The sequence below is a fragment of the Nyctereutes procyonoides genome, unplaced genomic scaffold (genome assembly GCF_905146905.1).
Source record: "Nyctereutes procyonoides isolate TBG_1078 unplaced genomic scaffold, NYPRO_anot_genome, whole genome shotgun sequence".
Lineage (NCBI taxonomy): Eukaryota > Metazoa > Chordata > Mammalia > Carnivora > Canidae > Nyctereutes > Nyctereutes procyonoides.
This window is the reverse complement of record NW_026575121.1, coordinates 3,090,527-3,104,242: the sequence shown is the minus strand read 5'-3', so window position 1 is coordinate 3,104,242 and position 13,716 is coordinate 3,090,527. Positions and strand designations below refer to the sequence as shown.

General features: G+C 32.2%; 1 protein-coding gene across 2 annotated transcripts in view; it reads left to right on the top strand.

Moving 5' to 3' along the window:
* RB1 (RB transcriptional corepressor 1) overlaps positions 1-13,716 on the top strand; it is a 140,246-nt gene that overhangs the window by 45,805 nt on the left and 80,725 nt on the right. Inside the window, exons 8-12 of one of the 2 annotated variants that reach the window (XM_055335859.1) lie at positions 1,093-1,235; positions 3,405-3,482; positions 5,920-6,029; positions 6,949-7,026; positions 10,107-10,194. In XM_055335859.1, coding sequence (XP_055191834.1) covers positions 1,093-1,235; positions 3,405-3,482; positions 5,920-6,029; positions 6,949-7,026; positions 10,107-10,194 — 497 coding nt within the window. The remainder of the gene's footprint in view (positions 1-1,092; positions 1,236-3,404; positions 3,483-5,919; positions 6,030-6,948; positions 7,027-10,106; positions 10,195-13,716) is intronic. The other variant, XM_055335860.1, reaches the window with a different exon arrangement.

The window sequence follows — 13,716 nt, the reverse complement described above, 5'->3', positions numbered from 1 at the left end:
GTCCAGTTGCATTAACTATATTATTTTGAAGCACATGTTTGCCTACCATTTCATCCTTATAAATTTTAGTATGTACTTCAAAAACATAGTCTTTTTAAAAAGCATAATAACTACCATTATCACACCTAAAAATCACTTAATACTGTTTCCTAACCTAGTACCACCATATACCTAGTTAGTGTCCAGATTTTCAATTGTCTTATAAAAGTGATTTTAAAACTTTTTTATAGGTTGGCTAAATCAGAATCTAAATAAGATCTTTACCTTATGATTGGTTGATATACTTTGGAGACTTTTAAAAAACTTCCTTCTCCATTCATCTTTCTCTTTTTTTCCTTATAATTTATTTATTAAATAATTAGATAGTTTATTCTGTGGAGTTTCTTGTGGTTTAATTTTTTCTGATTGCATCCTTTTATATAGGTTAGTGTGTTGCTGTATTCTCTCAATTTCCTGTAAATTGTTGGTCAGGCCTGGAGGCAGTTAATGATTTTCATATCTAGTGATCTGTTACCTCTTTAATAGCTGGATTCACTTTCAGTTTGAACTGGGAATGCTCAAAGTAATACAGGAGATTTTTTTAAATCACCCTTTATTATATTATAATATTTACATACTTTTAAAAAAACATTATTTATTATGGTATTTGCTCAAACTTAAAAAAATTATTTATTTTTATACTATGTCTAGCAGTTGAGTCCATAAATACTTATTCTTTTTAAGACTCTTCAAGATAGAAAATATTTTTTTCCTCTTTACAGACTGAGTATAGGATACATTTAGAATTAGTTTTTAAGTTGGCTGTTTCCCTTGCCTTCTCCATATTTGCCTATCAGGCTTTAAATATTTTATAGTTTCTTTTTTGGACTAGTTGGGGGTAGAAGAGAATAGGGATGCCAAAAACTATTATCAGTACATAACTTAAAATAGATATTCAATAAATAGATGAAACTGTTAGCCTTTTAATGAAGCCTAATAAATAAAAGTAGCAGAATGTTACTAAGATTATTTCTGATCTCCCAAGTTAGAATACTTCATTATTTTATACAGTGGAATGTACAATTGTTCTTATCTAATTTACCATTTTTACAGAAACAGCTGTAATACCTTTTAATGGTTCACCTCGAACACCAAGGCGAGGTCAGAACAGGAGTGCACGGATAGCAAAACAACTAGAAAATGATACAAGAATTATTGAAGTTCTCTGTAAAGAACATGAATGTAATATAGATGAGGTAATTTAACTTCATGATTTCTTTAAAATGAAGTAGATTTAGATGTAAGTTCTTCCTATCAGTATATACTTCTTTCATGACAAGCTTGCTTTTGTAATTAGTGCCAATTCTTTTGCAGCAAAATATTTAGAAAAAATTTATTTTTCATATTCACTTACTTTGATTTTAAAGAGAGGTAGCTCCCTTACTCAGGAATCACTGAAAGATACATCATTATGGCAGTAGTTTTCAAATGAATTTGTTCTTTGATTCCTCTGTGGTTACTGATGATTCCTAATGTTTTAAAATACCCTGCTAAGAAAACCCTGGTGTTTTGGTTTAGTGATAAGTAATATCAACGTTAAATTTCTGTTCAGCCTACACGCCCTTTCCAAATACTACAGTAGATGTTAAAGGCTGGTAGAAAATACACATGAACACCCTGGAATCGCTTATCTTGCTCGTAGAATCTGGAGTGTTGGAATTGGAAGGAATCCTAGGAATCATGTACTCCGCCTCCTTGTAGTAATGAGTCAATGAATGAGCTTCTAGAGACTGAATAGCTAATTACTAACAGGGCTAGACTTTGGGAAACCTGCTACCAGTTGTTCCTTTCCGTCTGCTATGCTGTTTCTCTCCTAGGTTGTTATATTGCCCACAGTTCACTTCCACCAGATAGTTGTATGAGATGTCGCATCTTTGAAATTTTTCTGTCAACTCTGGGAAGGAATGGAGTATGATCTCAAAATCTAGTTTAAGAAGTATTGGAATGGTTTATCGGGCTGTCTTAATGTTAGCACTGTGCCTTTTGTTTATTTTAATAAAGGTATAGCTATACACCTATGGTTATAGATTTATCAGCTTTATACTTCTATATTTACTTTTTTACTTTTCTAGAATGACAATCTTTGCTAATAAACTGAAAAATGTAGTTGAAATATTTTTTTTAATCCAGTCTATTGCTAACTCCCTCAAGATAATGAATATATATAAATGCAGTTTTCTAATTCCTGGTTATTAATCCTCTGGCTTTCAAAACTACTTATTAAATTTCATTTCTAAAATCAGGCATAAGCCATTTAAAATTTTTTCATTTTAAATAACTTTTTGTAATTTAGAATATAGGAATGATTTTTAAAGTACAGCTGATTAAAAACTTTGGTAGTATTTGATATTAATTGACACTTGATTATTTAGATATAGCATTTTTAGTTATATAACTATTGGTTAGTTACATTTATGGCTATATAATTATTGGTTAGTTAACACTAAATGGTTAAGTAGAACTACCCACTTTGTAAATACTCAAGTTAAATGGGAGTTAATCAGAAAACAAAATTAGTAAGTATTACAGAAGTCTAATTCTTGCAATGTATTTATGAAGTGGAAGATATAAACTGATATTATTTCCACCTTAATAAATGTAGACCTCAAATTTGTAAAAGGAAGTGAAAATAAGTGGTTTAAAATTTTGTAACAGACACACACACAATTTTGTAACACATTGCCAGTATAGCAATTTTTAGCCAGGAACGTGACTCAGGTTTCCTGATTACAGCCTTCATTATCCATGTTAAATAAATGTAGGGTGCTTTTGTATGAAACTGCATCAGTCTACAAAATATTGTTATTTGATTTTGAATTGAGTTACTGGGTATTCTTTATGTGTGTGAAATTATTTTCTGGTGAAACAGGTTATTCTCCTGAATTTATGCTAAAATAATTGACTTGCTATTTCCTAAGCTAGCTATCAGATGATGAGTGTGAAGTGGCCTAAAAATATGCTTTAGGAAGAAATCGGAAACAGTCTAAAGAAGAGAAGAGTCTTGCCTGTGATGATAAATTGGGTTTTAATTCTAGCTCTGCCCATTCCTAGCTGTATAACTTTGGTCAAGTTGCTTAATTTTTTCAAGCCATCTTTTCATCATCTTTTAAATATAGAATATTGAAGTTGGTTTCAATGGATTTTCTTCTTATAAATCCTATTTCATTAACAATTCTCTACTCCCATTCTAAGACTTGAAATCTGCCTCACATAATTAAAAAGTAAATAATTGAATTATAAACAAGCATCATTAGGTTCAATGTATGTCATTGATCAGTAGTCAGTTAACACTTTCATTTTAGTGTTAATAATGACAGATTAAGTTTTTTATTTTAATGGCTATGTTGTAACTTTATCTTTTTCAGGTGAAAAATGTTTATTTCAAAAATTTCATACCTTTTATGAATTCTCTTGGAATTGTAGCTTCTAATGGACTTCCAGAGGTAATCTGAAAGAAAACTTAATTAGTAAAAAGTTAATGTGTTTTGGGAGGGAGAAGTAGCTAATTTCTTAAAATTATTTTTTATTAATTTTTTTTTTCTCAAGAAAAGAAACCTAAGTAGAATTTTGGTGAACTAACTTTATATAAGTAATAGAAAAACTTTTTGAATATATATATATATATATATATATATATATATATATATATTCGGGTATATAAATAAGCACCATTTGTAATTTGCACTAGGTATTGATTTCTACTGAAATTTTTCAAAAATCTAAGTGTAGGTTTTTGAATTTCTGAAAGCCATTATAGTTAAGTATAACAAAATATGCACAAATTTGTTTCTAGTTTGGTACACATCCTTAAGCATAGGATCCATGGATTGATGCCCTCAACATGATTGGCATTACTGTATTGTGGAGCATCCCTTTTGAATATTTTAAACTACTTAAAGATAAATTCTCTTGAAATAGCTATGATTATATTGCAGAAATGTTTTACCTTAGTGGTGTGCCATCCATCTGTCTCTTTTCACATTTTGCCTCAAATGTCTTGCTCTTCAATGAGAACAGAACAACTGAGAACTTTTTGTGGTAAGATGAAGTATGTGGAGATGCTTAGATAAATGATGAAGAACAAGTACTCAGGGATAAACCACTGTTTTAGAAGCACCTGGCATTAGTTACCAAGACCAAAAGACACGAAGTCGGTTAGTCTGCTGATTCTGTGACCCGATTTGGTGACTAGTCCTTGAATTAATAAACTTATTCATCCAACAGTTATTTATTGAGTGCTTAATATATGCCAGGCATTGTGCTAGATATTATTCATAAGAGATTTAACTCAGTCACTGTCGTTAAGGTGGTAGTGGGAGAAAGACACAGAAATGGGACACTACAGGAGTCTGCACGAGTTTGATAGAAGTATGAACAAATCGCTGTGATATCTCAGAGGAGGCCATCTAATCCAAAGTGGGGCAGATCAGTTTTGTGGAAAACTTTGGAGGTGTAATTTCTCAGCTGAGTAGCTTTATGAGAAATGACATTTCCAGTAGTAGAAATTAATAGATTCAAAGGGACACTGATATGTGATAGTGTGGTTTCTTCTGTGAACTCCAACTAATTCACTAAGATTGGGATACAGGGCAGAAGACTGGTAAGATAGACAAGAGACAAGAAAAGAGGCCAAGTGTATTATGGAGTTTTCTTATCAACTTATGTACCAAAAAAAAAAATAGACTGTTCACAACTGTAAAGAATCTTGGACACTCATTGTAATTTTTCTTCTTTTAGAGTGGATTAGTTTTATTAGAAATTTTAAGATAAACTTTACATTTATGCTAGCACTTTTCATATAGCATTAATAGCTGCCAGTCAAATAAGTGATTGATAATTAGTGCCTCACTAAGATCAGGCAGGAACAATGATTAAACTTAATCAACATGAATGACTGTTCTACCTAAAAATCTTAAATAGACAAAAAATTTACATTTAACTAGATTTCTTCCTGCCACTCGTTTTGAAATACAATTTGAGTTCTCTAAGGTTAGAAACACTCAGACTTTAAAAGTCATAGCAGAAGTCTGCCAAATATAGTTGTCCACTGGGCATTCGTTTTTAAATTATGATTAGAAAATTATGAATCAGAACTTGTGATAGAATTACAGATTCTAGCAAATGAAGTATCTGAGATTAGGAATACATTGTGCAAATGTGTTAATTGGGCTAATACTCTTGCCCAAGATACTTAACTAAAGGAAGTTAGAGTGCATCAAAGGATTTAGAAAAGGTAAGCGGAATATATAATCAAGAGGATTTGTTACTTCTGAAAAATATTTTTAGGGCAGCCCGGTGGCGCAGCGGTTTAGCGCCGCCTGCAGCCTGGGGCGTGATCCTGGAGACCCTGGATCAAGTCCCATGTCAGGCTCTCTGCATGGTGCCTGCTTCTCCCTCTGCCTGTGTCTCTGTCTCTCTCTCTCTCTCTCTCTCTCTCTGTGTCTCTTGTCTCTGTATTAATAAATAAATAATCTTAAAAAAATAAAAAACAAAAATATTTTTAGATTGATAAGCATAGTGGAGGATTAACAGTGAGGGATGTGTAGGATGTTTGGAGGATCTTGACAATTAAGTGGTTATAATATCACCTATTTTTGTCTTACTGAGAGTCTATCTCAGTACTGTTTTGTGTTATTGGTGGTCATTGTCTACATAAAATTCTAATGAATGATGTGCATGCATAAAATCTGTTTAAAATTGGAGTTAAAAAATAGGAAAGTTTTAATGTCACTTAGATATGCTTTACTTTTATTGCTTGTGAACTATGTATATTATAAAAGGAAGTATGTACAAAGATTTCTTTACATCTGTACTTCTGTGGATTGAGAAATGTAATGATACGAAAAGATTAATTAATCATCAGTTTGTTTTTTTTTTGAGGTGGAAAGTCTGTCTAGACAATATGAAGAGATTTACCTTAAAAACAAGGATTTTGATGCAAGATTATTTCTGGATCATGATAAAACTCTTCAGATTGATCCTACAGACAGGTACTTTTTCTTTTTTTTCCCCTGGCGATAGGTTCATTTTAATATAGATAGATTACATAGGTTTTTGTTTAACTTCATCATCTTTAAATTTCATTTATAATAAGTTACTTCACATGCCTTTCTGTAAAGCTAATAATAAGGTAAACAGTATTCTAAGCATATAATGTACTAATAGAAAATTTCTCTGAATTGTTCTCTATAGCAACTTTTTTTTATTATTAAGCTGAATATAATTTTAAAACATGCACTAAAAGAAAATTGTTGCAGTAATTTACTTAAGTGGTAGTCTCTTTCTTTGGCCCCACGCTTTTTTTTTTTAAACTATTATTTACTTGGTTCTTTTTTTTTTAAATGTTAATTTGAAAGTGTATTCTCTTGAATTATGTAGAATTATAAAGTAGGAATGATTGAGATTAATTACAAAAAAATCAAATGATTATAAGTATGTTTAATTTTATGTCTTTACCATAAAATCCTTTAATTTGTAACTGAAAATATATATAATTTGTTGGTTAAACACAAAATGTTTTTAAAATGTTATTATTTAAGTCAAAGTAAAGTTTTTAGAAGGCATAATGATTGAACACCTCAAGCTTTGATATTTCTAAATACTGAACAGTTTGGTTTGTAATGCCATCTAACATCTAGAGATAGCACCTAACTTTCATTTTTAAAAATTTGTTAATGATTGGTGCACCTGTTTTTCATAAACCTAGTGGAAGAAACCCATTTTAAAAACAGTGGTGAAAAGTGTAAAGTTTTATTTATTTAAGCAGCTTTTGAATCATCTGTTTTCCTATCACCTGTGTAATTGACTTAAGATTTTGTATGATGGTATGAGGCAACAAGTAAAATATACTGCTCTTTTGGCTCAGATTGTGCATTTTCAATCTGAATGACTTTGCTTATCATTATATAGTTTTGAAATGCAGAGAACACCACGAAAAAGTAACTCTGATGAAGAGGTAAATGTGATTCTTCCACAGACTCCAGTTAGGTATGAATTTTCTTACTTTTGATTTTCATTATAATTATTTATTCAATGCCTTATAGTACTTTGGGTTTGTTCATTTGTTCTGTTATATATTTGTATGTACATGGAACAAATATATATTGAGTGCTCTTTGTCTGACAGGTATTTTACTAGTTGCTGAGGATATGATTGTTAAACCTAGTTCTGTCTGTACTTAAGGAATATAACCTAGAATGGGAATGTGCTCCATCTCAGTCAATAAAAAAAGAAAAGATACATCACTCTTTGCTCTGCATGCAACGTAGAAGGATTGGAACCCTTTTAATGTCCTTTTCCTCACTTTCCACATTTATAAAGTCTTATTGAATCTACCTTTAAAATACCTCTAGTCCATCTCCTGTCCTCCATTTGCACTCTTCACCACATTTGTCCAGAATCTCTTTCTCTTTGTTTTGGATTTCTTGCAGTAGCCTACTAACTGATCTTGCTACATCTACTCTCCTCACTGTTCCCCTCTCCCCACCACCAAATATATTCTCCATAGAGCCCCAGAATAATTTTCTAGAAATGTAGGTCAGATCATGTTCACCCTGCTTTTAAAACTTTTGACTGCTTCCTGTTGCATTTGAAATACACACTGGTTCACAGTGCCTACAAGACCTTATATGACTGAGCTACTGTTGCCTCTCTGACCTCATCTTGTTTCCCTGCTCATTATGTACTGACCAGTTTCCTGAATGCTCGAAGCTCTTCTTTTGTACTTGAGGACCTTCACACTTGCTTTTCCCTCTTCTTGAAACTCTTCCTTCTTTTTTTTTGTTTCTGTTATCACCAACAACTACTCTTCCTTTAGGTTCAGCACAAATATTCCTTTTTAAAAGATTTCTCTCTGAGGTATTTTTCTTTATCCTTCTTTCTCATAGTACACTGTTCTAGTCCTTCATAGTGTATATCATAATTTGTAATTAAAAATTAATTTGTGTGTTTGCCTGTTTTTGCCAGTACCCATAATAGCCTTTAAGGTTGATACCATGTGGACCATGACTTTTTTGTTCAACATTTAATAGTACCTAGGGTAATACATGGTTCATAGTAGGCAATCAGTAATATTTTTCAAGTGATTATGCAGACATAAAGATACAATTCTGTGTAAGTGTAAAGTAGAGTAATAAACTTTTAACAAACTAATGAGATGGCATAGGAAGGACTTTATTGAACTGAATTTTGAAACAGACACAGGAGATTGGCATTTTAGGGAGTAGGAATAGCATGTGCAAAGGCATGGAAATATAAAACAATGATGTGTCTGGGGAATGATTAGCAGCTCTGTACTAACTCACTCAATGGCAAGATGAAATGACAGGAGTGGAGGTGAATACTAGATCCTGAAGGGGACTTACATGCCATGCTGATAGGTTTGGACTTTAGCTTGTGCACGATTTGGCCTTTTGCCATACACAGGTGTTAAATTGGAGTAAGGATAAAATTAGAGTTGATTTTTGAAAGTTTATGTGGTAGTAGTTTGTGAGGGGATGGACTGAGGAGGACATGGTGAGAAATAGACCTGTCAGTCTGTCACAATAGTTCTTAACCAACCAAGGGTGCAAATTAGAGTAACCTAAGGAGGTGGTTTTTTTCCAAACTATACATGCCTAGACCCTACTACCATATACATAGTTAGAATCCTTGGAATGCTCTATTGTAGTGATTCAGTTGAGAAATGCTGAAGATCTGAACCGGGAACAAGAATAGGTTTGATAAATATTTGATGAATTCATATTTAGAATATTATTTGTGAGGCATTATGGGCCATGAAGAAGTACTAAGTAGTAGGACAAAGATTTTACAGATTTGAGAATAATTGGGGAAAGTTAAAACCATAAAAATACATGAGTTTGCCTGAAGTAAAAGTATAGTAGCAAGAATGGCTGCCTAAGGGCTGAGCCCTAAAGAGTGTTAGCATTTATGTGCTAGAGAGAAGTTAGGGAGAATGAGGGGGAGGGGTGCCCAGAGAATGAAGCCAAAAAGACCGAGGGAGGGAATTTCCAGGAAAGTGCAGGTGTTTGAGTGTCACATGCTTCGAGGAAATCAAGTATCAGAACAAGTGAGAAAGATCTTTTGGTGTCAGCAGTTATTTGTGGCTTTAGTCATTGTGGCTTAAGTGGATTAGGAGACGTACAAGTTATCGAAGCAATCATATTTGAAAGGTGAGAACGTATAAATATCGGTTGAGAGAGATATAATAGTTTGGTTTAATAATAAGAAAGATACCAAAATATCAGGGATATTTGTCATCTTTTTTCCTAAATGGAAACTTTCACCAAAAGAAGTTAAAAACTTAAAGACAAGTTCTTTTTTCAGACTGAGCAAATGACATCAGTTCTAACTTTTACTGAAGTCACAAAAAAGAAAAAGAAAATGCTCACTGAACATGTTTGGTAAACAATATTTCAAGAATCTTTCAGCCATAAACATTCTATAGTTCTTTGCATCAATAAACAGTACCTGCTGTGGCAATGTACTGCTACTCCAAAATTGGAACGTTATAATTCACTCTACAACACACACGCACACACACACACACATAATTACAGAATTAAATAAATCTTAAAGGACTGACCCGATTTTATGCTTTAACAGTGATGACTTCTAAAATTATGCTTTCATCTGAAGACCTCTGTTAAAGTCACATGCTTCTTCATTTGAATTATGGTATATCCTACTGTCTTTATTTGAAAAACTTTAATATTTAATTGTAGTAATCTTTTCTTAAAATTATCATTTTGATACTAGTTTATATGTTTTCTTCTTAAAATATTAATTTGGCCAATTAATGTTTTATTAAAGTAGTTTTATTAGTAAATAAATGTGTCCGTTCCTTAATCAGAAACTTAGTGATTATGGAACATGTTCTTTAAATAAAATGAAATTCCTTGTAAGCAACAGTAAATGAAGGGTTTTGTAAAGTCTTATTTCAGAGAACTTCTTAAAGATAATTAGGAAATAGTGAGATTGAAAGATTCATTTAACTTTGAAATAGAAACATTTTGTTTATTTGTTTTCCTTCACTGTTTAATATTTCTTCCTCTTTTTTTTTTCTCTAGGACCGTAATGAATACTATCCAACAATTAATGATGATCTTAAATGCAGCAAGTGATCAACCATCAGAAAATCTGATTTCCTATTTTAATGTAAGCCATAAGTGAAACATTGTTATTGTGTTATCTTGACAAAGAAATGTTAAAGTAAAGTTAAAATACTGAGATTTAAAAAAATCTCCCAATGGACATGTCCTTGTCTATCATCTTACTTCTTGCTTTTTTGAACCCTCCAGATTAATCATTGGTAGTATTGTTTTATTTTGGTAGTGTTATTTTTAGATTTTTTTTCTTGTTTGCTTTTTGCCTTGCTCATCATTTTTTCTTGCATCTTAGACCTCATTTCTGATTTCATTTTCTTTCTTCAGTTACATACTTTAATAATTCCTCTAGTGAGGATTAGTTTGGAGTGAACTTATAAGGTTTTTGTTTTGTGGGGTTTTTTGTCTTAAAGTATTACTCTTGTTTTTTATAAGATAGGTTAGCTGAATCTCAGTTCTAGATTCTTTCTCTTACATATTTGTAGATACTTTACAGTTCTTGGTTCTCCTTGTTGCTATTTAAGAAATCTGTGAATCGGGATCCCTGGGTGGCGCAGCGGTTTGGCGCCTGCCTTTGGCCCAGGGCGCGATCCTGGAGACCTGGGATCGAATCCCACGTCGGGCTCCCAGTGCATGGAGCCTGCTTCTCCCTCTGCCTGTGTCTCTGCCTCTCTCTCTCTCTCTCTGTGACTATCATAAATTTAAAAAAAAAAAAAAAAAAGAAATCTGTGAATCTAACTGTTGGTTTGTTTTGTATCTTTTCTCTCTGCTTTTAAGATCATTTCTTTGAATGTGATATTAGGATTTAACATTTGTCACATCTCTACAGTCTTTCTTATATTCAGCCCATTTTTATTTACATTTCTTGCCTGGACTTGTGTGCATTGCAATTTGCTATTTCTGTAGACCTGAGTGGTTGGTTTCTGAAGGGCCCCTGCTGTACAAAAAAGGGAGAGAGAAAAGATAAAAGTAGCATCTGTGTTGCTTGCTTGCTTCTTCACTCCTTATTTAAATTCAAATGAGAGTTAGGACTCATGAAATCTTTATCCATGGAAATTGGATAAGGCCAGGAGAATTACTAAAATTTGGCTTATTCCAATAACTGTGTAGTTAACATTTTATTTAATATCATAACCTGCCTATGGTTTTGTCATGTTCTGTTCTTCTTGTTTATATGCCCCCCAGGAATTAGCAAAGTAATTTCTGTCATCGTATTCATAATTATGTTGGCTCAGAACTGATTTTGTTTGTCCAAATTGCATGAAGTTCCTTCTATTTATGTATTATCTGGAGCACAAGAATATTTTCCAAACATGGCTACTCAGTAACTTAGAACTTTTAGAAGGGAAAATGATAGAAGTTGTAAGAATGATAATCTCTCTCTTCTCTTCTCTCTCTCTCCCTTTTTGTTTTATTTTGTTTTGTTTTGATTTCAACTAAATTCTAGTTAGTTAACATACAGTGCAATATTGGTTTCAGGAGTAGAATTTAGTGACTCATCACTTACATCCGACACCCAGTGCTCTTCACAACAAGTGCCCTCTTTAATACCCTAAGAGTCTCTTATGGTTTATTTCCCACCACCCACCCCGCCCCTGCCCCCTCTCTCCCTACCCCTAACACTACCCCCATAATCTCTCTTCTCAAATAAACTTTGAATATTTCCTACAACATTTTGAGGATATAGGAGCTCTTTTTTATTTTGAAGTACTTTAGTTTGGCAGGAAATTCTGCCTCGAAGGCATTCTCTGGAGCTTAATGTAAAGTTTAACATTAAATGAAGTTTAACAGCTTAACTGAAGTTTCACGTAGACTTTCACGTAGACGCAGATTGCTTTCTCTCAAGAGTGGGCATGTCTTGGAGATCAGTTAGTTTTTCTTTGAGTTTCCTTTTTTATTAGTTCAGGTTTTTTTTTTTTTTCCTTAATTAATGCTGTCTTTATTTTTTGTAAGTAAAATCTTAGAAGCTCTAGATATTTAAATGGATGTTTTGGTAACAATGACCTTATGAAAGGGAGTGTTTCTTTGTTACTGTTTCTATGATACATGTGCTGTTTTCTTTTAGGAAGATAGGATTATTGATTTTATAGGATGTGAAGTTTTTGAATGACAGTGTTCAGATTTCAAAGAAAATTATTCTTAGTTTTGCAAAGTTAATAGTATTTTGAAGGTATTTGATCTCTAAATATTATAAAAATAAAGTCAACCTTTGGTTGTAGCTGAAGAGAATCAGGTTTTTAATTTATTTAATAGATTATAGTATCAATTACGGAGTATTTTAATATATCATAATATGCGTTTTAGTAATCTTGTGATATATTTTAGTTATTACCATATAGCCCCACCCCATATGATTCATGTATTGAAACTTCTTTTGTAAGCATTTCTCTATCATGTGTTTCTGAAGAGGTAGCTAAATGATTTAATAATTCTTAACTTTTTGAAAGCACAGTTTGAAATTAGGAAATGCTACCAAACTCAAATCTTAGTTTTATCTTTATTATTTGTATTTTAGGATAATGTACATCCCAATATAACTTTTAATTGAAAATAATTTATACTCGAGAATATGAGATTCTTTTTATTTTAGTAGTGGTATTATAATTGTTTCACTTTTAGGGTTTTTTTGTTGTTGTTGCAGTATAATTGACATACAACATTTTAGTAGTTCCTTTTTGTATTGTTGATGGTTTTTGTCACTGTGCAGAATCTTCTTTATTTTGATGTAGTCCCAGTTGTTTATTTTTGCTTTTGTTGCTTTTACTTTTGGTGTCAGATTCAGAAAATCAGATCTTTAAGACTGATGGCAAGGAGCTTATCTCTTTTGTTTTTTTCTAGGAGTTTTATGGTTTCAGTGTCTTTAATCCACTTTGGGTAATGTTTTGTGTATTGTGTAAGATCGTGGTCAAGTTTTATTCTTTTTCATGTGGCTATCTACTTTATCCAGGGCTGTTTACTGAAAAGACTGTCCTTTCCCCATTGTATGTTCTTGCCTTCTTTGTCACAAATTTATTGACTATATACATGAGTTTATTTTTGGGTTCTCTGTTCTGTTCCACCAATCTGTGTGTCTGTTTTGTGCCAGTACCATACTGTTTTCATTACTGTAGCTTTGTAATATAGTTTGAAATCAGGCAGTATGATGCCTCCAGCTTTGTCCTTTCTCAAGATTGCTTTGGCTATTGGGAATCTTTTGTTGCATACAAATTTTTGGATTGTTTGTTTTATTTCTGTGTAAAAGCCATTAGAATTTTGATAGGGATTGCATTGAATCTGTAGATTGCTTTGGGTAGTATGGACATTTTAACAATATTAATCCTTCCAATCCATGAGCATGGGATATCTTTGCATTTATTTCTGTCTTCTTCAATGTCTTCAATCAATGTCTTATAGGTTTCCATGTATAGGTTTTTCACCTCCTTGCTTAAATTTATTCCTAGGTATTTTATTCTTTTAGATGCGATTATAAATAGGATTGCTTTCTTATTTTCTCTTTCTGTTAATTCATTATTTATGCATAGAAACTCACCTGATTTCTGTATATTGATTTTGTATCCTGCAACTTTACTGAATT